This window comes from Scyliorhinus torazame, chromosome 8 (genome assembly GCF_047496885.1).
Source record: "Scyliorhinus torazame isolate Kashiwa2021f chromosome 8, sScyTor2.1, whole genome shotgun sequence".
In the NCBI taxonomy this organism is placed as follows: domain Eukaryota; kingdom Metazoa; phylum Chordata; class Chondrichthyes; order Carcharhiniformes; family Scyliorhinidae; genus Scyliorhinus; species Scyliorhinus torazame.
The window spans coordinates 176,207,945-176,233,754 of NC_092714.1; the positions used below are offsets into that span (position 1 = coordinate 176,207,945).

General features: G+C 43.6%; 1 protein-coding gene across 3 annotated transcripts in view; it reads left to right on the top strand.

Moving 5' to 3' along the window:
- ppp4r1l (protein phosphatase 4, regulatory subunit 1-like) overlaps positions 1–25,810 on the top strand; it is a 126,851-nt gene that overhangs the window by 55,047 nt on the left and 45,994 nt on the right. For 2 of the 3 annotated variants that reach the window (XM_072514549.1, XM_072514547.1), the window contains 8 exons: positions 1,646–1,792; positions 4,626–4,733; positions 5,149–5,214; positions 5,904–6,062; positions 6,637–6,782; positions 9,216–9,790; positions 15,544–15,806; positions 17,712–17,801. In XM_072514549.1, the coding sequence (XP_072370650.1) occupies positions 1,646–1,792; positions 4,626–4,733; positions 5,149–5,214; positions 5,904–6,062; positions 6,637–6,782; positions 9,216–9,790; positions 15,544–15,806; positions 17,712–17,801 (1,554 nt within the window). The remainder of the gene's footprint in view (positions 1–1,645; positions 1,793–4,625; positions 4,734–5,148; positions 5,215–5,903; positions 6,063–6,636; positions 6,783–9,215; positions 9,791–15,543; positions 15,807–17,711; positions 17,802–25,810) is intronic. The other variant, XM_072514546.1, reaches the window with a different exon arrangement.

Consider the following 25,810-nt stretch of genomic DNA (forward strand, 5'->3'; position numbering starts at 1 on the left):
AGCCCCTAACTTGGCTGCCACTTGCCTTTTTCACTGGTAACTCCTGCCTCCCGGAAACACTTAACGTGCTGAACTTGCCTCTTCGCCAACTGCGGCCATTTAAATTTAAAAATTATGTTATGTTATGGGCCCGGGTTTAGAGAACCCCAAAATGTATCATGGAGTTCACCTGACCCACGACTTTTACTAGATTGTGGTATGGGGAGCACACGGCCCACTCTATAGGTGTGGTGCAGCAGAAATTTTAAAGTAATTTTTAAAGCAAAACAATGTTTGTTTATTCTATGCACTCAGTTCACCTTTTTAAAACACACAGTGAACATCTTGGCTACCATCAATTCAAATACACCCCCCAAAGAATACAACACTATAAGTACTCCAACTTTCCTTTTAACATCCATAAAACAAAAGACCATTTCTAACACCGAGATCAGGTTTAAATTCACTATTGAGAGCAGTTATCACTCTGAATTCACCAAATGATCAAGAGATAGTCTTTAGATGGCAGAGTGATCGAAATTACACCTTCTTTGGCTGGCTTCAGCTCCAACACTAAAACAAAACCAAAAGAAACAGACACACCCAAGCTTTTCCTCAAAGCGAAACTAAAAAGCAGAGCCAGAGCTCAGCTCCACCCACACTCTGTCATCACTGCAGCCACTTGAGCAGACAAACATTTCTTAAAGTGACAGTTACACTAGCAGCATTGAGACACTGGATCGGGAGCCTAAATTTATCTGTGCTGATTTCCCGACCTTGCTTTGAAAATGCTGCCCTTCATTTCAGTCTCCACAGTCTAAGACATGTATTATATACCAGAAATTGTGGGTAACCCTGGGTCTGATAGTGGCAAACTTAAAAGTAATGAATATGAGCAGAGAAATTTATTACAGAAATTTAAGGGATGAAATACTGCAAATCCCCAGGACCTGATAGCCTACATTCTTGTTCTGAAAGAAGTGGTTGCAGAGATAATGCACTGGCTATGACTTTCCGACAGTCTCTAGATTCTAGAATGTTCCCGGCGGATTGGGAATTAGAAAATGTGATGCAGCTGTTTAAGAAAGGTGTGAGGGGTGAAAGTGGGGATCTCTATCAGGCCAAATTAGCTGGACATCAGTCGTTGGAAAAATGAAAATATCTTGATGCATTTGTGAATCATTGTATGACCAGACCATATAGTTTTGCGAAAGGGAAATAGTATTTGACAAACTTATCATTTTTTGTGTGGATGTAGTAAGTAGGGTGAAGAAAGGAAGCCCATAAAAGTAATACACTTCCATTTCCAAAAGTATTCAATAAGGTGCCACAAAGGGCACATGTGCAAAATGGGGGCTCACAGGGTATGAAGGCTTTGTTAATGGTTAGGAAGCTGGGACTTGGGATAAACAGGCCAGAGAATTGAGAATATGGAATTGTCTGTTCCAGAGATTGTGGTTACTCTGTCATTGAGTATATTCAAGGCTGGGGTAGATAGATTTTTGATTATCCAGCAAATCGAAGGTCTGCAGAGTCGACCACAATTCAAACGCAGTTAAGTGGCTGCAGCTGTACCTGGTTTGAAAATGTGAGGCAGGATCAATTTGGAGAATATTTTTCCTCTAAATTTTAATGTTTCACATTTGTACTCCTTTCTCCTTCTTAGGTTAGAAAAACAAGTCAGGCAGCCCTGCTGGTATTGCTGGAACAGGAGCTGATTGACAGGACTGACGTGGAGGTGAAGGTCTGCCCTGTTCTTCTGGATCTCACAGCTCCTGACAGTGATGATGACTACAAGATTGAAGCCGTGGCAGTGAGTAGCTGGAATGTTGTCCTGACACTCCCGTTGTTGAAACTGAAATGTGCCTCATACCTGCCAACCTTTTGAAATGAGGCCTACCTTGGACGCGGTGTGGGGGAGGCGGGGGCTAAGCATGTGGGCTTGTGAAGAATTTAGAGACTTAACGTTTTGTTTCCAATCCATCCTTCCATCCAGTAACTGAACTCATTTTCCACTGTGTGTATAAATTAAATTCCAAAAGCTGGTCAAATCCGTTAGAAATCATGTGGGCCTTTGGTAATGCATTCTGCCAAAGTAGAGCAAAGTTTGGGGGAGTACTTTTAAAAGATTCTCATTCCTTTTTATAGACTAAAATGATCGCTCTCACCAAATAAAGATTTTGGGTCACTTGGTTTACAGACCCTCGGAGTTGAGGTCATTGTCTCCCTGGTTCAGGGTTCATCGCTAATTGCGATGCATACCCCAGAGAAGCCCTATTGCAAGTGAAAATGATAGCAGAGTGGTAATGTTACTGGATTGATAAACCAGAGGGCTGGACTATTCCTCTGGAGAGGAGTTCAAATCCCATCACATCAGCTGTGGGAGTTGAAATCCGATTGCTTAAGTGAATCTGAAATAAAAAGCTAGTCCCAATAATGGTGACGATGAAACTGCTTGATTGTCATCAAGTCCAATCTGGTTCACTGTTATCTTTTAGAAAATGGATTTGAATAGGGGAAGAAACCTACTTGACGTTCCTCAGCAATCTACTAGTATTGATAGTTTTGGGAGGAGGTCAACATGGCGGCGCAGTGATTAGCACTGCTGCCTCACAGCGCCGAGGACCTGTGTTTAATCCTGGCCCTGTGTCTGCGTGGGTCTCGCCCCCACAACCCAAAAAGATGTCCAGGATAGGTGAATTGGCCACGCGAAATTGTCCTAAATTGGGGTGGGGGGGCGCAATGTTAATAGGAATAGATTCAAAACGTGTCTAATTACTCCAAACTGGGGATCCATGCGGTGCTGTTGGCCATCAGCAACAGCAGGATTGTACTCCATCACAATCTGTAACATCATGGCATGTTGCCCACTCTACCATTAACATCAAACCAAGAGACTAACCCTGGTTCAATATAGAGTGTAGGAGAGCATGTCAGGGCAATCAGCCTGGAAACTCCTAACTTGTGTGCTGTAGACCGATTTTAAGCAATACAACAAACAGTGGATCTTTTCGAAGCTCTGCTGTCCTGCCAAGTCCATTACATTCATGAACGATAGTGGACAGTTCAGCAACTTGCTGGAATAGGAGGCTCCTTGAACATCCTCTTCTACCAGGTTTAGCTGCTTCATTATCAAAAACCTTAAGTGGGGATGTTTATTGGTGATTGCACTGCTTCAGTGTAATTCGCAACTCCTCAGACACTGAAGCAGTCATCAAGACTGATAAGTTTAGGCCTGTGCCTATAAGTGGCTGGTAACATTTCTGCCACACAAGTGCCAGACAATCTCCGAGAGAAACTATAACCATTTCCCCTTGATAGTCAACAGCATTATCGTCACTGAATTCCCTACTATCAATTTCCTGAGGGTTACCACTGTCCCAAAATTGAACTGGGCCATCCATGTAAATATTTTGCTACAAGAGCAAATCAGAGACTTGGAATTCTGCAGCAAATGACTTGGCGGCAAACTCCCCAAAGCCTGTACACCATCTACAAGGCTCAAGTCAAGAATGTGATGGAATACTTGCCTGGATGAGTGCATGTCCAACAACACTTGAGAAGCTTGACACCATCCAGGACAAAGTCACCTGCTTGTTTGGTACCTCATCCACCATTTTAAACATTCAATCCCTCCATCGCCAGTGGACAGTGACAGCAGTGTGTGTCATCCACAAGACTTCCAGAACAGATCACTGAACATTTGGAATTAGGAAGCAAAATACTGTGGATGCTGGAAATGCTCAGCAGGTCGGGCAGCATCTGTGGAGAGAGAGAAAAACAGATGTAACTTTTTGGTTCTATGAAAGGTCATCGATCTGAACATTAACTCTGTTTCTCTCCTCTTACCTGACTTATTCAAATATTTTCTAGCATGTTCTTTTTTCATAATAATCTTTATTGTCACAAGTAGGCATACATTAATACGGCAATTAAGTTAGTGTGAAAAGTCCCTAGTCGCCACATTCCGGGGCCTATTCGGTTACTTGGAGGGAGACTTCAGAATGTCCAAATTACGGGGCAGCACGGTTGCACAATGGTTAGCACTGCTGCCTCACGGCACTGCCGTCCCAGTTCGATCCAGGCTCTGGGTCACTGTCTGTGTGGAGTTTGCACATTCTCCCCGTGTCTGCATGGGTTTCGCCCCCACAACTCAAATGTGCATGGTAGGTGGATTGGTCATGCAAAATTGCCCCTTAATTGAAAAAAAAATGAATTGGGTACTCTAAATTTATAAAAGGAAATAAAAAATAAAAAAAAAATGTCCAAATTATCTAACAGCACGACTTTCGGGATTTGTGGGAGGAAACCGGAGCACCCGGAGGAAACCCACGCAGACACAGGGAGAAGGAGCAGACTCCTCACAGACAGTGGCCCAAGCCGGGAATTGAACCTGGGACCCTGGCGTTGTGAAGCAACGGTGCTAACCACTGTGCTATCGTGCCACCCATTGTTACTGGAGTTTGAGTTGTGGCTGTTTGAAGACCCACTGCTATATTTGGTAGTATGAATTCGAGGGTACCCATTTATGCAACCAGAATTATTCACTGCCTGTTTTTTTCCCCAGTGTATGTGTTTGCTATTGGCTGTGTCCTGTGGGTCTTTTTGTTGATTAGTTGTATTGATGACTCTTTCTCTTGCCTCAGATAATTTGCAAAATGGCCTCCATCTTGACTGGTGAAATAACTGAGCGATTGCTGCTGTTTCGATTCTGTGAGCTGTGCAGTGATGGAAAGCTGTTCCATGTTCGTAAGGTAAATTAAATTATAATATCACTATTTTCCTCAAATGGACTAGATTGCACAGTAGTTTGATACGGTCTTGTCTCTTACTTTAACTTGTTGTCCAGTTTACTGCTAACCTACAAAAACACTTAGTTTCTGAAATGTCAACTGGAAATGTACTGAAGGCTTGTATTTGAGGAAAGATAAGTTAGCACATTTTGGGAGAAGAACGCTTTCACCTGAACTCAGAACAGCGATTGCTGCAAATCAGTCACCATAAGGTTTTTTTTTTTTTTTAAGGCCTCGATTGATATTTTGTGAAGACAAACTGCACTAAATGTAGCTTTGAATCTGTTAATTAAATCTTATTTGTGTACACGATTCATTTTGATGGAATTCTTGGCTTGCTGTGCAATATAATCCCTTTTTTTCTCTACCTCTTAAGGTGTGCGCAACTAATTTTGGAGATATCTGTAATACAGTTGGCCAGGAAGCAACTGAGAAATACCTGGTACGTGAACGACTTCTTCCATTTTTCATACTGTGAATTATTACTTCCATTCCCATCACTTTGACCAGTGAACACAAGCAAGCAAAAACATTTATCCAGGCTGGATTTGTGTAATGTCACTTTGGTTCCTTAGTACTGTAGCAGTCTTGTTTGTGAATCAGAGAATTGCAAGTTAAGCCCCATTTCAGGATTTAAGCTTGTTTTATGCTGATACTTCAGTGCAGCACTAAAGAGTTATTATATTAACGGGTGCCATCCCTCAGCCCAGCACTTCTACGACTAGAACGATGTTCAGTCATTTTTCAAATGTTTCACCTTGCTGTGTGTGACAATTGCCGCACAAGTAGTTGCACCTCCGAATAATCCATTGCACTTTTAAATATCTGATGCACTTTGGAATTTTGCTGCTAAATTCTTTGAGTCTGTGTAAATTTGTGGCCTTTTGAACTCTTAAAGAGATGCTTACTTGTGTATTGAAAGAAAATGATTCATAATTTGGATACCTGTTGAAGTTTAGAATTATTGACTGGTTCAGCTGTTCCTTAGAGGTATTTCTCTGCTTTTTGTTAATTTTGCCCACAAAATACCCCAGAGTCCCAGTTGTATTGAGAATATTGGCTAGCAGTTTCTAAGCTCCCTCTGTTCTCTAATGTTTGAAGTCTTTCTCACAAAATTGTACTTGATTTCAGATCCCCAGGTTCTTCCAGCTGTGCTCGGACAATGTCTGGGGCATTCGGAAAGCGTGTGCAGAATGCTTCATGGCAGTTTCCTGCTCGGTTTCTCCTGAGGTCCGCAGGACTAAACTCTCCCCACTTTTCATTAATCTCATCAGTGACCCTTCCAGATGGGTAAGGACCGCAGCAGGCAGACTAATATGTGTGGTTTTAGAGAGCAGTGCTAAGAAAGAGATTTTAACAGGTAGCTTGCTGCAGCTCTTGAGAACTAGTGAGCCTTTTTGTTCTGATATGACTTAAATCGCATGTTTGCTTTATAAGCTGCATATAACCTGCTATTGCCATATCATGCATCCAGTTTGAAGGAGATCAATGGGCGACTTTGGGCTCTTGTACAAACATTTACAAAATACTAATTGGGTTAAGTCCATGTACTTTATAGTGGTGACAATTTTGAAGATCCTTCTCCTGTATGTGATTATTCCTTCATTAAACCTGAAGAACTCTGAAGAGCCTCACATGGGCACGGTGATCTTGGTCGTAGATTGGTTAAGTGAGCCTGCAAAGAATTTTTCCTCAGTCCATTTCGGCCCTGCAACAAAATTGATTTAGTTGGGTTTGTGGTTCCAAGATGTGCGTGGCAATTGACGCGCAACCTACGCATGTGATTGTAAACTTCAGCTTCTAAATCTGAAGACTGCACTAACAAAATGATATCCGTTTACTGAAACTTTGTTGACCCTGCCAGGTCCGCCAAGCTGCGTTCCAGTCTCTAGGTCCATTTATCTCCACTTTTGCCAACCCATCTAGTGCTGGCCTGTATATCAAGGAGGATGGTACACTGAGCATTAGACAGCTGGACAATAGCGGTGCAGATGTCAGGTATGCATGCAGGTCAGACAGTACTTAAATTGTGGCTTTAGGTGGGTAGATTGCTCATGCTTGCTTGCTGCTTCTGCAGAAAGCTGTACTCTGAATAACTATTTCCCATGCAGAAGAGGACTATGGCCAAACCAAATTCACTCAAAATCATTGTTGATTAAGCTTTTATTTTGCCAAACTCGATGTAATCACCGTTTTGGAAAATCTTCATTATATAACCCCACCCTTTTGGAAAATCTTCATTATATAATCCTAAAGCTATTTTCTTCCTTCAAGAAGAGTATACAAATACTTAATGAAACCAAAGAGTGCTTTTTGAATAGTAAGAAATTGTCTTTAGAAAAGACATAATTTGTCTCACTGATTTCTCCTTTCCCTTTCCCACTGCAAGGACTCAGCCACCAGGGTACAAGAGAATGGCTTTTCTACTTGTGGCACTGCTCCCTCAAAGTAATGTGGTAGATCATGTGTTATGTGGCAAGATAGGAGGCAGGAGTTGTGTTCCACTCTAATGCTGTGCAGTACACGGGATTCCTAATTGTACTACACATGTGTCTCCGACACAAACCTATTGAACAAATTGGATATTCAGGACTGTATTCCATGACCTTTTGTTAATATAGTTCATATTAAAGTAGCACTGTTTTAAAGTAATGCACATCCTCCCCCCCGCCCCCCCCCCCCCCCCTCCCCGTAGCTTTCCTTCCTCCCTCCCCATTCTTTCTTTGCTCCCTCCTTCCCCACTCGCTTTCCTCCTTCCCTTCTGCCCGACTCGCTTTCCTCCTCCTCTTCTGCCCGACTCGCTTTCCTCCCTCCCTCCCCACTCGCATTCCTCCCTACCTCCCTCCCCACTCGCTTTCCTCCTCCCTCCCTTGTTTTCCACTCTCCGTTCTCCACTACTCTTCTTCCGCCGCCCCCCCCCAACCACTTTCCCCACAAACTGCAGGACATGATTCCCCCCCCCCCCCCCCCCCCCCCCCCCCTCGCTTTCTGTCTCCACTCGCAAGCCCCTAAACCTCTGGTGTGAGTTAGATGTTTTCACATTAACAAATTTAATACTTAATAATGGAAAGTTGAACGTATCAGGAAAGGCTGGAAGCGCGGAGTACATCTTTCAGCATCTGACAAGGAAAGAGACAGATATCAGAATTCTGCAAGGGGCTCCTGACCCAGTTTGACTCTTTTGTTTTCAGGTGATGGCATTTTCTGTTTAGCTGCCTGATCTGAATACATTGGCCATGGGTAGTAAGAAAAGCTCATAACAAACTTTTTTAATTCAGTCTAGCGAGAATCCTTAAGGCAGGCGCGAAGGCTTCAGCCTTTTTTGTGTGTGTTTCAGTTTTTTGAGACAGAGTCATGGGATGAAGTTTATAATGTGCTCCATGTTATGGATAACATATCAATTGTCTGAGTAGATGTCTATATTTGTTGCAAAGGGCGATGACCACTGGTGATACGGTTACTGGCATGCAGCTAAATATTTATGCTATGCAGTGTAGAAGGAAAAATAATTTGGATCTATTTTAACCAGCTTCAACCCTCTCTTGGATCCTGCACTTGCTGGTGAAAAGGTTTTTTGCATCTTTTGTGTTTCCAAGTAATATTAGAGCACAGAATTTCTAATCTACTATTGAGAGCTATTTTGGTTACTGTATGATTTTTTTAAAGACTAGTTTCTGCTGCTATAGCAGCATTTTCTTTGACCAGTTGATGCTGTATTTCTAAAGTGAGGACAAAGGTTTCAAGTAGCGTTTGGGATGTTTCCTTCTTTGCGTGGATTTGGCAGAAATATGCCATCACTTGCAAGGAATCTCCTACATTAACATTAGTTTGAAAAGTAATGGATTGATGGGGGTGGGAGAACCGAAATGATTTACCCGTTGGCTGCCATTCTGCTGTACAATATGGAGTGATGGGGCACAGAAAGAGGACTACCTTCCATGAAAACACCTGAATCAAACTAATAGTAAAAATTATTCTTCAGACCTGAATCGGCAATATTCTCTTCACTGCAGCTGTTTCTGTTGAAATTCATTATCTCTGAAAACAAGAAGTTTGATTTGTTTTAATATGGAAGAAATCCTTGTTTCTTTTAATCCAGCTCCATGTCTTTTCTCCTGCATAGAGTTTGCTGCATCTTGAGGCTGCACATGGAACATGATCCATCTGTGTCAGTATATATATCTGATAGCCATGACTCTGATGAGAAGCATTGGTTCTAGTTTATACCATGTCTGTTCCCTTCTCTCTTTCGTGCCTTACAGTTTGCGTTTGACATTCTGCCTATCCCTGCAGAAAAGGCATTATTGTATCAGCAGGTAGAAATTGGGAGCTGTGTGATCTGCAGCTACTAATACCTTTAAGCCAGACTGTTGGTGTGTGTGTGTATTTTTATTTGAAATGCTTTCATTCATTTGGTGTGTACCACTTATCTTTTCATTTCAGCAGTTCCTCTGGAGATTTGTCTGAAATTCAGAACCAAGGCACTTTACAGAATCCCGCTTCATTGAGGAAGGTGGAATCGAGCTGTGGAAAAAGCTCATCTCAGCTGGGCCAGACATCTGAAAACGACGGGGACTTTCAACCAAGCTTGAACTGTGGCAGACATGAGGATCAGATGAAGATATCACCGTCTGAGCCTTTAAACAGTACTGACCCTTCCCCTGTACCGAGTGACCAGGTGGCTATGGACCATGCGGAAGCAAAAAGCAAATGCGCTTCTTCAGCTGATTGTTTAGATGTTGCAATTACAAGAGAACCTGGGAGGATTTGTACCACTTCCACTTCTGTGAATTTGGAGCTCTCTGGAGATTTGTTTAACTCATTTGTTTATTGGCGGCAGCCTCTGCCTGACATCAATTTTGATTTGGAGCTACTACAGTTGGTGATCAAGGAGGACCAGCGAGATCAGATGGCCCGTTCCAGGTCAGGGCCACTAACCGAAGGCTTTGCGAGGAGCAGCGAACTGGAGAAGGTTCTGGAAAGCTTGCAGGCTCACTTGGATGACCCTGATGTCCAAGGTATAGTTGTTATAAAGGCTTCAGTAATTTGTTCACCGTCTGGCATGTCATGGACCAGGTTAACAGCTTTAGTTAAAATTGCAAGAACACTTCTAGTGTGAAAGTGTGCTGCACTTTTTAATGTAAAGTAAAGAGCATGTTTAGTTTGGAACTGTACTTTCACAAACCATGGCGGAATTCTCCGATTGCCGATGCTGAAATCGCGTTCGGCGATCAGCCGGAGAATCCCTGTTTGTGACGCTGCTTTTGCGATGCACGCCGTAGGGATGACCTCAGGACGTTACCTGAGGCTCTCCCTCGATGCTCCGCCCCTGATGGGCCGTGTTCCCGACGGTACGGTACGGAACACTTGTGGTATTTTTTCAGTGGACCCCGCGCGATGACTGTCCAGCGTCGCCATAATCGGGCTGGCCGGGGGTAGGCTTCGGCGAGGGCTGGGGACTGGTGGTGGATTGTCCGGAGGTGGCAATGGGGGTTACTGGGGATCATTATTTGGCAGGCCGGGTCTGCGCACGGCGGCCGTGCGGCCACGGACCCAGCTATTCTCCAGCTGTTTTTGGTGTGGGAGCCGGGAGCTTTACTCGGCGTGGCTGCAAGCTCCCCATCGTGCCGGAATTGGTGCAGCTGTTGCGTCGTTTTTCTGGCATAAAATGGCACTGTTCCCACGCCGGCGTCAGCACTTAGTCTGGAAATCAGAGAATCCAACCCCATTTATGTAATTTCCATCCAATGTCCTAGTTTAAAACTAAAGATTGAGACCAGGGATAAGCTGCTAGGATCAAATTCCTTCATGGTCTTTTCATTCTGTATTATTTTTGAATAAGGTTTGGGCTGATTTATGAATGACCTGCAGGTTACAAAACCACTATCCAAGGTAACTTATCCCCATGAAATCCGTTATCACAATATAAGTATAAATTACTCCCTCTAGCCATGTTTTTCATAATGGTGTCACTTGTTCAAATATAACTTGGGGAAACATTGCACAGTCTATATTGATAAGGGAAGAGGGACTTGTCAAATGACTTATCGATTCTAATCTCACATTAATGCAAGATGCATATTATCTCATGCTTACCAGTGCTCTCCAGAAAAAAGAATCATCCAAAATATCCCACAAAAACACAGGCTACTCTTTATACTGTGCTATTCATTTGAGTACTATCTCCCTATTTTAACAGTGCCATCCATTTGTAATTTTTTCCTTTCAAGTTGTTTTCCTTCTGCCAAGTGATTTCTATGATGGAGTTCCTGCAACCTGCACTTAAAGTAATTTGCACCAATTTTGCAACTTCTACTTAATGTACTGCTTCAGAGAACGTGTCTTTCTGACCCCCTCCCCACCCTGCCTGACTCTGCATAACCCACATATTTTACTTCCTCCTTCCTTCCTTGCCTCTAGTTCTTGGAGACCATGGCGAAGGCGGAAGGAAAAGAGTGCCCCCACGGCACAGGCCCACCCGCGGATCGGTGGGCTTCGATCGCGGGCCAGGCCGCCGTGGGGGCACCCCCCCGGGGCCAGATCGCCCCGCGCTCCCCAGGACCCCGGAGCCTGCCCGCGCTGCCTTGTCCTGCCGGTAAGAGAGGTGGTTTGATTCTCGCCGGCGGGACGGGCATTCCAGCAGCGGGACTTCGGCCCATCTCGGCCGGGGGGGGGGCCCGCCAACCGGCGCAGCGCGATTCCCACCCCCGCCGACTATCCGGTGCCGGAGAATTCGGCGACCGGCGGGGCGGGATTCACGCCAGCCCCCGGCGATTCTCCGACCCGGCGGGGGGGTCGGAGAATCCCGCCCCATATATATAGGTTCTTGGATTATATGGGGCATCTCTGTCACAGGTGACCGACCTTATTATTCTAATGTTCATAAGCATGCCCTTTCCAGAGAGATTATGGGTCACTCAATTGCATTTGGGACAGGAATAACCGTCTCATTTTTCTCATTCCTCAGCAAAATGGCACCGAGACTATATGTAGCTTTTCACCTGAGATCAGTGAGTTTGGCATTGTTCAGGAAATGCATGTGCTACCAAACTGAATTTCAATGGCTACACGAGCACTAAATTCTCAACGTGTTTGCTTAATGTTCTGTTGGAGTTTGCCACTTGTTATCGGCTGTTAGATACAGATCAGGAAACAGTTCTGGTGCTTTTTCACCTCATTGTTGTAATGATGAACAGAAATGTACATATCTGCATACTGACAGAAACTGCTCTCTTTATTTTCATTCTGTTTGTCCACATTGACTTGTTTTGCCAGTCTCTACCCACCCACGGAATTTTTCAAGAAAAGGTTCTTCACCCTGCCTAGCCCCATACAAAATTGTTTCACAGGAAATGTAACGTTGAAATGGAACAGGGAAACTGAAAGGTCTGAAGGTGGATAAATCACCTGGACTAGATGGACTACACCCCAGGGTTCTAAAAGAGAGAGCTGAGGAGATTGTGGAGGCATTGGTGGTGATCTTTCAGGCATCACTGGAAGCAGGGACGACTGGAAAGTGGCTAATGTAACACCACTGTTGAAGAAGGGAGGGAGGCAGAAGATGGGAAATTATAGGCCGGTTAACCTGACTTCGATAAGATTTTAGAGTTTGTTATTAAAGATGAGATCGCAAAGTACTTGCAAGTGCATGGTAAAATAGGACTGAGTCAGCACGGCTTCGTCAAGGGGAGGTCATGTCTGACAAATCTGTTAAGAGTTCTTTGAAGAAGTAACAAGGAAGTTAAACAAAGAAGAACCAGTGGACGTCATTTATTTAGATTTCCAGGAGGCCTTTGACAAGATGCCGCATAGGGGACTGAGTCCATGGTGTTAAGGGTAAGATCCTGGCATGGATAGAGGATTGGCTGACTGACAAAAGGCAGAGAGTGGGAATAAAGGAGTCTTTTTCAGGATGGCAGCCGGTGACTAGTGGTGTGCCTTTGGTATCGGTGCTGGCACCACAACTTTTCACAATATACATTAATGATCTGGAAGAAAGAACTGAAGGCACTGCTGCTAAGTTTGCAGACGATACAAAGATCTGTAGAGGGACAGGTGGTATTGAGGAAGCAGGCGGGCTTCAGAAGGGCTTGGACAGGCTAGGAGAGTGGGCAAAGAAGTGGCAGATAGAATACAATGTTGAAAAGTGTGAGGTTATGCACTTTGGAAGGAGAAATGGAGGCATAGACTATTTTCTAAATGGGGAAATACTTCGGAAAGCAGAAACACAAAGGGACTTGGGAGTCCTTGTTCACGATTCTCTTAGAATTGCCTGCAGGTTAAGTCTGCAGTTAGGAAGGCAAATGCAATGTTAGCATTCGTGTCGAGAGGGTTAGAATGCAAGACCAGGGATTGACTTCTGAGGCTATATAAGGCTCTGGTCAGACCCCATTTGGAGTATTGTGAGCAGTTTTGGGCCATTGTGACATGACTGTGTAATCCTGCTTTACTTAGCTGTTTGGAAAATGCCACTTTGCGTAACAGTTTTCAATTCCAGTCAATTACCTGACTCGGGAGAACAGCTGATGTCATGAAGCTTGGTTGTGAGAATACCTGACTCACTCCACTCCCTATAACCAGGCCAACTCTGGAGACTTTAGAATTGGTCTCCAAAAATAGGTGAGGACAGGTAAGGACGCACCTCCATGTTAAAAAGTTAAAAGCGTATTAAGTTTGCAACATACATTTTTTACTGAGGAAGACTCATGTACCAATCAGCATAGTCCACTCCATTGTAAAAGCCATGCTTTTTCTTCCTTGGAAGACATGAAAAATGAGGCCATTCAGTTCCTCCAGCTTGTTAATGACATTTAATTAGATATGGCTGATCTGTATGTGTACTCCATTATCCCTCACCAAAAAAAAATGTATTAACTCAGCTTTGAAATGTTCAATTGACTGAGTCTCAACAGTTTTTTTGAGAGAGAGATTCAGATTTCCGCTACTCTTTTATGTGAAGTGCTTCCTGACAGCAGTCTTGAATTAGCTTTGCCCTAATGCAGAGTCTTTACTCCAGGCAAGCCAAAAAGAGCCTGTGGAGCAGTAAAAATTCCTGCCTTGCCATCCATGTCAGCTGTGCTGAGTCATAAAGTTTTGGGTCCAAATCCACTCTACAGTTTGAGCATCTAATTCAGACACTCCATCAGTACTGAGGAGATTCTGCAATGTTGGACATGCAATCCTTCAGTTGAAATGTTAAATGAAGCTTGCAAATAAAACGCATATTCAACGCAGTTTTCGGCGAAGGTTGGTCTTGATTCCTTAGCCAACATCTCTACCTCAATAAGCACCACTGAAAATACATTAATTGATGTTGTGGGAAAAATCAACCACTTCAAGAGTCAGACTTGCTGTGATCAGATAAATGCAGTTTTATTGTTACACGAAGCTTCGGGAGAAAGCGTACGTACCCCGCAATACAGTAGCCAGCCTTTCTCCCGGTTTGAATGGCAGTCATTCATTTTCTACTTTGGGTTCACAATGAGCTCAGATACAAAACAATTATCACCTTGTTATCTTTACACAGCGACTTGGGGTTCACAATGAGCCCAGATACAAAACAATTATCTCCTTGTTATCTTTAAACATTTTATAGATTGTACATCACTATTTGTAAGCATTTTGCCATTTACACATGGCCACAGTCAAAGAGGTTTAACAGGTTACAGGCAGCAGCAGGAAGGTAGTATCGATTGTCCCTTTGTTTTAGGAAATGGCCCAAGACATTCGTATTAGCATATCATTGTGTACATCTTGGCTGAAGTCCGCTTTATTCAAGTGATGTCCCGCATTTATGTATTTCTTAATCTTCCTGTCTGGCTCCCTTTGTCCTGGATCTGTCCTACTGGCACCCCGCTGGACTCCAGGCATCAGTTATGTCTGCTTTATTCTCTGTGTCTCCATCTTGAGTGTCAGGCAGCCATCTTCTGTGCCAAGTGCCCTTTTGAACCATTTCCCACTTCAATTGGTATTTAATTTAATTACTTATTATGGGATCTTGTATCTTTGCCTGGATAACACAACTGCACTGTGATGAGTGTTTTGTGATCCTTCAAAAGAAGGTTGGTTTCATCATCAATCTTCAGAAATGAATTTTAGCAAGGAGTTCCCATTTTTCTTCCTTTCCCATTACCATATTATTTGCTCTTATTAATATATATGGAATATGTGGATAACAAGTTATTGATAAACTGGAATTGTAGGCAGTGAGTACACCATTCCTTGTATTTATTTGTTATTCTGTTGAAATGTAGTTTAATTTGTCTTATTTCCAAATTTAATTTTTTTAAATATATTTTTTATAACCTAACAGCAGTTATTCCATGCTTTAATCTCGATAGGAATCTCTTCCCACTCTATTTACTCCATCTGGCCCTCTGGCCCTATCACTATTTCCTTTCTCCACAAGTGGAACATGCGACTGTGGTCATCCATTTCCCATATACTGAATCTTTGGACTGGGAGATCCAGTTCTGGTGGCATCACAAGCATTCCCATTGCATAATTTGAAGCCGTTGAATAGATTGTTAACCTCAACATTTGAGCTATAGGTGCTTCCTCAGCCATACAAAACAAAATAATATCCGTCTATTATTTTCTCCTTTGCGCACATGTCTAGCTTTCCCATAAATGTTGTTGTTTGACCACTTGTGCTACTGTCTATTCTCCATAGTAATCCTGTAATCTGATGTGAGACCAAGCTGTCCTACACAGCACTGGAGAGGAAACTAGAAACTTTGCCTTTAACGGTTATGTTTGGTTTCTTCCACAGCGCAAGTGCAAGTGATTACTGCTGCACTTCGAGCTGCCCGACTGGATTCTGTAGCCGAAGAAGAACCATTATCTGATGCTGAAAATACCGAAGAAATCCAGGCAGAGGCTTTGCCATCCAGCCCAGTGCTACCTGTATCTACACATTCTGGGTGCATTAACACTGATGTGCCGCTGGGCTTGGACCCAGCAGTTGAGATTGCAGCGGCAACAACAGGGCACTCAATTCAATGCTTGGAATCCAATGAAAATGACCAGAATATGGTAAGTTAATGTCGTTTAGATTTTATGTCATTTCATATATACACAAGTGTAATTCGGGGCTCTAAATCTGCAATCCTAGAGCAGCACGGTGGCGCAGTGGTTAGCACTGCTGCCTCATGGCACCGAGGACCCGGTTTGATCCCGGCCCCAGGTCACTGTCCCTGTGAGTTTGCACTTTCTCCCTGTGTCTGCATGGGTCTCACCCCCACAGCCCAAATAGATGTGGAGGGGTAGGTGGATTGGTCACACTAAATTGCCCCTTAATTGGGGGAAAAAAATGTACAATTTTGGATCTTTCACAGAACCAGTGTTTTCTCAGTAAATATCTTCTGATATTAAAAGAGTATCTGCATAAAATTAGCTGTTTTTTAAAACTTGTTTGTGCTGCATTTATATAATTGCACTTGAACTGTTTCCATTGAAAGGGTCTTTGGAAGATAATCTAGTTCCCTATGCATCTTCCCTGATGTCAGTGGAGCATCAGTAGACTTTCACTGCTGATCTGCATGAACTGTACTCTACTGACCTGAGAGATCAGCCAACCCTAAAATAGCATGTGGATTGCTAACTCTCTTAAGCTTGCATACAAACGTACAAATTAGAAAAAGGACTAAGTCATTCAGCCCCTTGAGCCTGCTCCACTGTTCAATATGATCATGGCTGATCTGATTGGGGTCTCAACTGCACATTTACACCTAGCCCTGATAACCTTTGACTCCCTTGTTAGTCAAGAATCTATCTACCTCTGCCTTAAAATTATTCAATGACCCAACCTCCACTACTCCCCGAGGAAGAGAGTTCCAGAGATTCATAACCCTCTTGAGAGAAATATTTTTTTCTCATCGCTGTCTTAAATGAGAGACCCCTTAATTTTAAACGGTGCCCCTTAGTTCTAGTCTCTCCCACAAGGGAAACATATTTTATGGAGATTAAGGAATCTCTAAGAACTAAAGATCAATCCCATGTATATTGCTGTGGGCAAATTGGAAGAAAAGCCATGAAGGCCTTAATTAAAAATAGTATGTTGAGCATGTTGTATTGGAGGGAGGAAAGAAGATCAATTGCTGGTGGGGCAGTTGCAGGCATTTGATGTTTAAGAAAAATTGTTACAGAACAGTGGGCTGCCCCGAGAAGGTGTAGAGAGGCTGATAGAATGGGCATGCAAGCGGCAGACTAAATTTAATGCAGAGGGTGTAAAGTGATACGTTTTGGTAACGAGAATGAAAGGCTTCTCATCTTTTGGGGCATCTGATGGGGTTGACTGCAATCTCTCCCTTTTTTTTCACTCCAATCATTTATCCATTTGCCTCCAAACCTATCAAGGAGGCACAAAACCATTTAACATGTCTCATAGAGAATATAAAATCTCCAGTGAGTAATGAACTTTGCACATTTAATCTTGACTTCATTCTCTAACGTGGCCTGCATTAAACATGAAATAATAATAGGAATGTAACCTCTTGCCATGTAAAGTGACTGCCTAAACACCGGAGTTATGTTGGCAAATACATGATTTATCCGGCTGCCAAACCCTTTTCTTGAATCCCACTGGTGAATGATTTATCCGGCTGCCAAACCCTTTTCTTGAATCCCACTGGTGAATGTATCACTGGAACGTGGAGCTTCTTTAAAAACAAGTCACTGGGAAGAGTTATCTGTCTTAATACCAGATTTAATGCTCTCTCTGACCGCATGTTCTTTTAGACATGCTGTTCTCCTCTGGGGATGGCAGTTAAGATATCAACAGTGGTGGGTGCCCTTAATGTCTGAACCTCTGCTCTTACTTTGCCCCTATGTTTCTCTTTTCTATACCTGTTGGTTTACTGCGAGCAGTACATGCCCCTGTATGATTTCACATTGTATGTGCTTGTATTTCACACACACTATCTGTTCTTCCACTTTTAGAGCCTGAGACATCAGCTAGACTGTGATGGTGGGTCAATCGAGCTGGGACATGATGACCGTTTTTTTGGTGACGATCAGGCAAAATTGCAGGTTGATATTGGAGAAATGTTGTTTTCAGCACTTGTGCTAAGTGAAGCTGTTGATTCTTCTGATGCATTGTTAAAGATCCCAGAATGTCTAACTGTGGAATCTTACCCCCCCCCCCATTAAACAGATGGGCCAGAAAATAATCATAATCCCATTTCTCACTCTCCTGCCCCACAACACATGATTGAAAGTGAAAATATTGAGATAGATGATTGCTCACTGAGTTCAGAATTGTGATGCTTCAGAGTAAATATGCCTGTGGTCTTTTTGTTCACTTTCATTTAACACACAGTTGGGACCCAGTTTCACTTTTAGTTGTTTTCCATCTGGAAATAAATTGGGAAATAATTGCAGAGCTGTCATGCAGTAATGGAAACTTTTTGCATCTAAACTCTTTTCTCTCTGCTCTCTCTTTCACCACCTCCAATCTCCACTTTTACCATAGAACAGCAACTTGCATTTATATAGTGCCTGTAATGTAATAGAATGACCAGCGATGCTTCACTAAAGCAGGACCAGATAAAAACTGGCACCAAGCCAAGGGTTTAGAAAGGTAAATCTAGAACTGGAGACTGGATGTCAAAACACTCTCTGCTTGTAGTGGGAGGAAAAGGAAATACAGAATAAATGAGACCACAGTTGGAGGAACATGGAATTCTGTGAGGAAAATATTATTTTAAAGAGGCGGTGTCTTTATTGAGTTTAGTTGACTCCATTTGCAGCGGAAAGTGAGTGACTGCTCATCTCTACGACACTCCAGTCTCTCTGCAGTCAAAAGCTGTTTTTTTTAAAGAAATATTATGTAAAACTTTTTATTATGGTATGAAGTATAGGAGACAGTGGGGATGATACTGCAAAAATGCATTCACAGGCAACATCCTTAGAAAATTGCAGTTGTGAGGACTGATTACCTGCTGTATTACAGAACCGCCCATTGTATGTTCCCACTGCTTTTTGTAAGGTGGAGGCAGTACATTCAGAACCAAAATGTATGGAACACTTAACACATGACTGCTTTAACAGTACAAGTGTAACATGTCTCCATAACATGCAGTGATGTAACCAAATAAAACATTTCTGCATTGCAGAATCATTATGAGACTGCATTTCTTGCTCTCCTTCATCAAACTGTCTGCTCAAGGGCTAAATGCAGGAAACATGGATCTGCTTCTTTACTATGATTGATTAAAAAGAAAAAAAAATTATTCATGGGCTCTAGGTACCACTGGCTAGGCCAGCATTTATTGCCCATCCCCAACTGTCCTTGGGAAGGAGATGATCAACTGCCTTGAAACACTGCAGTCCTTAACGTGTAGGTGCACCAGCAGAGCTGTTACTGAGGGTGTTTCAGGATTTTGACCCAGCAACAAAGATATGTTTGCAAGTCAGGATTCTGTATGGCTTGGAGGGGAGCTTGCCTTATGGAGGGAAGCTTGCCTTATGCCTGCCTCCTTTGTGCATAGAGGTCGGAAGGTGCTGTCAAAGGTGCCTTGGTGGGTTGCTGCAGTGCATCTTGGTAGATGGTACGCTGCTGCAGTGCATCTTGGTAGATGGTACGCACTGCAGCCACTGTGCATCCGTGCTGGAGGGAGTGAGTGTTTTTAAGGCGATGGTTGGGGTACCAATCAAGCAGGCTGCTTTGTCCTGGACATGTTGAGCTTCTTGCGTAACTATGGAGCTGCATTCATCCAGGCATGTAGAGAATATTCCTTCACACTCTTGACTTTTACCTTGGGGATGGTGCACAGTCTTTGGGCAATTGGGAGGTGAGTTACTCTGCACAGAAGTCCCAGCCTCTACCCTGCTCTTGTAGCCACAATGTTTATATGTGGTTGATCTTGGGTTTGTTTCCATTGGAAGTTAGAAGAATGGGGGGGTGACTTGATTGAAGTATATAAGATAGTGATCGGTTTTGAAAAGGTGGACGTGGAAAGGATGTTTACACTTATGTGTGAATCCAGTACTGGGGGTACAATTTTAAAATGAAGGGTCTCCCTTATAGGACAGAGGTGAGGAGACTTTTTTAAAAAAACAAGACTTTTGTGAGATTGAATGCTTTGCCTCAGAAGGTAGGGGAAGCGGGGCCATTGAACGTTTTAAGGCGTGGTAGATAGATCCTTGTCAGGTAAGCAAATCAAAAGTTATTGGGTGTAGATGTGGAACTCAACACAAACAGATCAGCCATGATCTTATTGAATGGTGGAGCAGGCTCATAGGGCCAAATGGCCTACTCTTGCTCCTATTTTGCATGCTCATATCTAGTTAAATTTCTAGGCAGTCGTCTAACCAGCAGGTTATTGATGGTAGGGAATTCAGTGATGGTAATGCCATTGAATGTCATAGGGAGATGGTTAAATTTTCTCGTTAATGATGGTTGTTGCCTGGCACTTGTGTAGCATGTTACTTGCCACTTATCAGCGAAGTCTGAATGTTGTCCAGATATTGCTGCACAAGGACACAGACTGCTTCAGTATCTGAAAAGTTGTAAATGGTGTTGAATGTTGTATAATCATCAACTAACATTCCAACTTCTGATCTTATGCTGAAGGGAAGGTCATTGATGAAACAGCTGAAGATAGTTGGGGTCCAGAACACTACCGCATGGTGTGATGTCCTGGAATTGAGATGATTAACCTCCAATAACCCACACCATGTTCCTTTGTACTTGGGTAGATGCCAATCAATGGAAAGTTTTTCCCTCGTTCTTATTGACTTTAGTTTTGCTCGGGTTCCTTAATTCCACATTGGTCAAATGCTGCCTTGATGTGAAGAACTGTCCCTCACCTCAAGGTCAGGAGTTGAGTGGCCCTAGTGGCACCCAAACCGAGTATCAGTGAGTAGGTTATTGCTCTGTAAGTGCTGCCTAATAGCACTGTCGAATGCACTTTCCATCACTTTGCTGATAATCGAGAGTAGACTGATGGATTGATAATTGGTCAGGTTGGATTTGCCCTGCTATTTGTGGACAGAACATGCCAGGGCAAATTACCACATTGCCAGGTAGATGCCAGTGTCACAGCTGTACTAGAACAGCTTGGTTAGGGATATGGCTAGTTCTAGAGCCCACTCTTTAGTACTACATCCAGAATGTTGTCAGGGCCCATGAAAGATGAGTCATAGCCACAGAAACCAAGGGAACAGAGTGCTAACTGCGACAGAAACCAAGGGGAAAGAGTGCTAATGGCAGTCCCTAGAGCGAACAAAAGGTGTGAAAGGCCAAACAGCAGAGAAACTAACATCAGAGGGTAAACTATGACAGATGTAGATGTGGGGTAAGGGGAAGCAAAGGGGGGATATATATAAAGAAAGACATGATAGAATGAAATGGTGAAAGACAGTTAAAATGTAATAGGATGAAAACAAAGGGGTCGAGGTGGGGTGGAGCTAATCATCTGAAGTTGTTGAATTTGATGTTGAGACCAGAAGGCTGTAGCATGCCTAACCGGAAGATGAGATGTTGTTCCTCCAGTTTGCATTGAGCTTCACTTAACATTGCAGCAGGCCAAGGACAGACATGTGGGCATGGAAGCAAGGTCTTGTGTTAAAATGGCAAGCAACGGGAAGGTCAGGGCCCTGAATGCGCACAGACCGAAGGTGCTCAGCAAAGCGATCACCCAGTGGTGTCTCCGATATAGGGGAGACCACATTGGGAGCAGCGAATGCAAAAGGAAAAGTGTTGAGAGATAGAACGAGTCGGGGTTGGATCTGACGGAGTGAAGAGCGGAAAGATCGGAAGGAGAGAGGTTGGAATGGGTGAAGGGGGCAGAAAAATTAAGTTGTTCTATCTCTCAAACAACTTCTCCTTTTAACTCATCCCATTTTCTCCAAATCAAAGGTGTAGCAATGGGTACCCGCATGGGTCCTAGCTACGCTTGCCTGTTTATGGGGTATGTGGAACAATCCTTGTTCCAAGCCGACCTGTGTCCCCTCCCTCAACTCCTTTACCGGTACATTGATTTTTAAAAAAAAATTTAGATTACCCAATTCATTTTTCCAATTAAGTAGCAATTTTAGCGTGGCTAATCCACCTACGCTGCACATCTTTGGGTTGTGGGGCCGAAACCCATGCAAAGACAGGGAGAATGTGCAAGCTCCACACGGCCAGTGACCCAGAGGATAGAATCGGCGCCGTGAGGAACCTGTGCTAACCACTGCGCCACCATGCTGCCCCACCAGTAGATTGATGACTACTTTGGTGCCGCTTCATGCTCTCGTCCGGACCTGGAAAAATTCATCAACTTCGCTTCCAGTTTCCACCCCTCCATCTCACCAGGTCCATCTCACACACTTCCCTTCCCTTCCTTGATCTTCCTGTCTCCATTTCCGGCAATAGACTATCTCCTGATATCCACTACAAGCCCACTGACTCCCACAGCTATCTGGGCTACAGCTCTTCGCACCCTACACCCTGTAATGACTCCAGCCCTTTCTCTCCCCTCCTTCGCCTCCGTCGCATTTGTTTCAATGATGCCACTTTCCAAAATGGTGCTTCGAAAATGTGTTCCTTCTTCCTCAACTGTGATTTCCCACCTACAGTTGTTGACAGGGCCCTCAACAGTGTCCGATCTATCTCCCGTGCCACTACCCTCCCCTCCCTCTGAAGAAATTGAGTTTTTTCTGTCCAGTCTGGTCTCAATCAAAAGCTGAGTTCGGATTTAGAAATTCCTTTAGTTTATTTCAAATAGCTTGCAAGCTTACACTCCCTCTGATGAAGGCAGGAGACCCATGTCTCTTGAAACTCCCAGAGCGAGTGAGACAAAGGGAGGCAACACATGTGGTCTAATTTACATTCATGCAGTATCAAGTTCCACATACACGAATACAAGATTCTGATAGGCCCTTTCCTTGACCTGGTCATATAATCTAACTGCCACTGATTCTGATAGGCTCATTACACATTCCTTTCCTTCCTCTGGGCCTCTGCCTCCCAGCATCCTTTGTAGCATCCTTTGTGCAAAGAGCCAGTCCTGATAGCCACTCCTCCCCCTCTCGCCATGCTTTGCCCATCTCTTTGTTCACTCCCTGCAACCTGAATTAATGTCCATAATGCACTATTCTAACTGGTCATCCCAGTCTAATGCTCTTTTCTTTAGTTCAATTCCTCATTCTCCTTTTATCATTGTATGATAATTACTATGCCGCCTCCTAACCAACATTCCCTTCCGCTACCCGCCGACAACGGGACACCGGTGGCGTTGTGGCAGGTGCATTGGCCTGACGTCTGGGTTAAGCTACACCTCCGTTCCGTGCAGGTGGAGAACAGACTTGTTATATTTTCTGTCACCTCTGCCACGAGGGTCTCTATCGCCAGAGAAATGTGTGGGTAGGTATTCCCCCTAATGGTCAAAAAGTGTGCTAACAATTCACCGAACCAGTCCTGTTGCTGTCTCGGTCCAAATTTGGAGTTTGGTTAGGCATACAACTCCCGGTATCCATTATAAACATCCCCGGGTTAATAACCTGCATCAATGTCTGGTCTGAAAGACCATCCCGCAATTCATTACATTCCGTACATAAACACCTCATCACATTTTTATAGCCACTGGCTCGCATCCAATGATTATACAATATACAATTATAATAACGAGTATTATCAATCCATGCATCAGGTAAAACCCCATGACTGAGCTATGAGAGCTGACTCTGAGCTGAATCCTACTGTTGGGTTTATATCCCCCTTCTAGTTGTACTGACTAGCAGCTATCCCCGATCCTTGTCATGTGTGTATACATGTCGTGATTTGTAAACTGTGTGTATGGAAATCAACTGTAAATTCATCCATCCCGCAGACCAGTGGCGATAGACTCTTTGTATTGTTCTTGCCTCAAGTCCAATCACCGTGAACCATAGCTGTCGCTACTCAGGAAGGTAACACTATTGCTATATCCGTGTGTTCCACTACCTCCAAGGCATCTGATTACCTTGGGGTAGCAGCACCGTAAAAGCTTCCTCATGTCCCTTAGAAACAGCACACAACTCAGTCCATCAGCGACCAAAAAGGTTTTCATCCCTCACTGGTATTTTTTTTTTTTAGGAACTGCTTTCCGTTTCGCATTGGAATGGTAAATTATGATATCATGTACTATCCACTGATTATCTTGCTTTTTGAATTGCAGAAGCTTCAATCAATCCTGTTTTTATTCCTGACTTCCTCACACTAACGTCCAACATTGTACTGAATCATGCAGTCTGCCAGCCCCGGTTTACATGAGACAATACTCCGTTTTCTTCAAATCCCTTTTGTCCGTTATCATTTTCCTTCCAGCATGGAGTGTCCTTCCAGCATGGAGTGTATACTTGCCATTATTTGTTTGTTTGTTTTTCTACTTTGCAATAACACCACTTGCACATTCAATAGGGAGGGAGGCAGGTAGGGGGAGGCTGAGTTGAGGAGCCTCAGTCCTTGACCTTGTCCAACAGGTATGAGGTACTTGCTCCCTGTGTGGATGGGGAAGAGGGCTGTAGGGAGGATGCGTTGACTGACCACTGCACCGTGGTACAGGAAGCCATTCAAGAGGGGGGAGCAAAAAGACAAGTGGTAGTTGTCGGGGATTCTATAATTAGGGGGATTGATGGCATCCTTTGTAAGCCAGATCGAGAGTCCCGCATGGTATGTTGCCTGCCCGTTGCCAGGGTGAGGGACATCTCTGATCGGCTTGAAAGGATTTTGGAGAGGGAGGGGGAGGATCCAGTTGTTGTGGTCCACGTTGGGACTAACAACATAGGTAAGACTAGGAAAGAGGACCTGTTTGGGGATTATCAAACACTAGGGACTAAATTAAAGAACTGGTCCTCCAGGGTTATAATCTTTGGATTACTACCCGAGCCACGTGCCAATTGGCATAGGGTTGAGAAAATTAGGGAAGTTAACACGTGGCTAAAGGAGTGGTGCGGGAAGGAGGGATTCCATTTCATGGGGCATTGGCATCAGTACTGGGGCAGGAGGGACCTGTACCGTTGGGACGGTCTTCACCTGAACCATTCTGGGACCAGTGTTCTAGCGAATAGGATAAATAGGTTGGTCACAAGGACTTTAAACTAGCAAGTTGGGGGGAAGGGAAGTGTAAAGCTATGGACAGTATAATGGTTAATGGAGAGCAAGGCAGCAGATTACGTGACAGGTTATTATGTAGAGATATGGATTCAAAGACGAGGAAAATTAGGAGAAAGGGTAAGAGGAAAAATAAATTGCGAAAAGTTACTGATCAAGGTGTTAGGATTCATAACAAAGACATAAAAAACAGCATAAGTGTACTTTACCTGAATGCTCGTAGTATACGAAATAAGGTAAATGAGTTGATGGCGCAAATCATCGTGAATGACTATGATTTAGTGGCCATTACTGAAACATGGTTAAAAGATGGTCACGACTGGGAGTTAAATATCCAAGGATATCAGACTATACAAAAGGATAGAATGGACGGTAAGGCCGGTGGTGTAGCTTTGTTGTTTAAGGATGGCATCTGGGCATTAGTAAGGGATGATATTGGTGCTATGGAGGACAAGGTTGAATCAATTTGGGTGGAAATCAGGAATAGTAAGGCGAAAAGGTCACTGATAGGAGTAGTCTATAGGCCACCAAATAGTAACAGGATGGTAGGGAAGGCAATAAGCAAAGAAATAACGGATGCATGTAGAAATGGTACAGCGGTTATCATGGGAGATTTTAATCTGCATATCGATTGGTTTAACCAGGTTGGTAAAGGCAGCCTTGAGGAGGAGTTTATAGAACGTGCCCGGGATAATTTCCTGGAACAGTATGTAATGTAACCTACAAGGGAACAAGCGGTCCTAGATCTGGTCCTGTGTAATGAGGCAGGATTGATTAATGATCTCATAGTTTGGGATCCCCTTGGAAGGAGTGACCACGATATGGTGGAATTTGAAATACAGTTGGAGGATGACAAGGTAAAATCAAACACTAGTGTTTTGTGCTTAAACAAAGGCGATTACAATGGGATGAGAGAAGAACTAGCTAAGGTAGACTGGGAGCAAAGACTTCATGGTGAAGC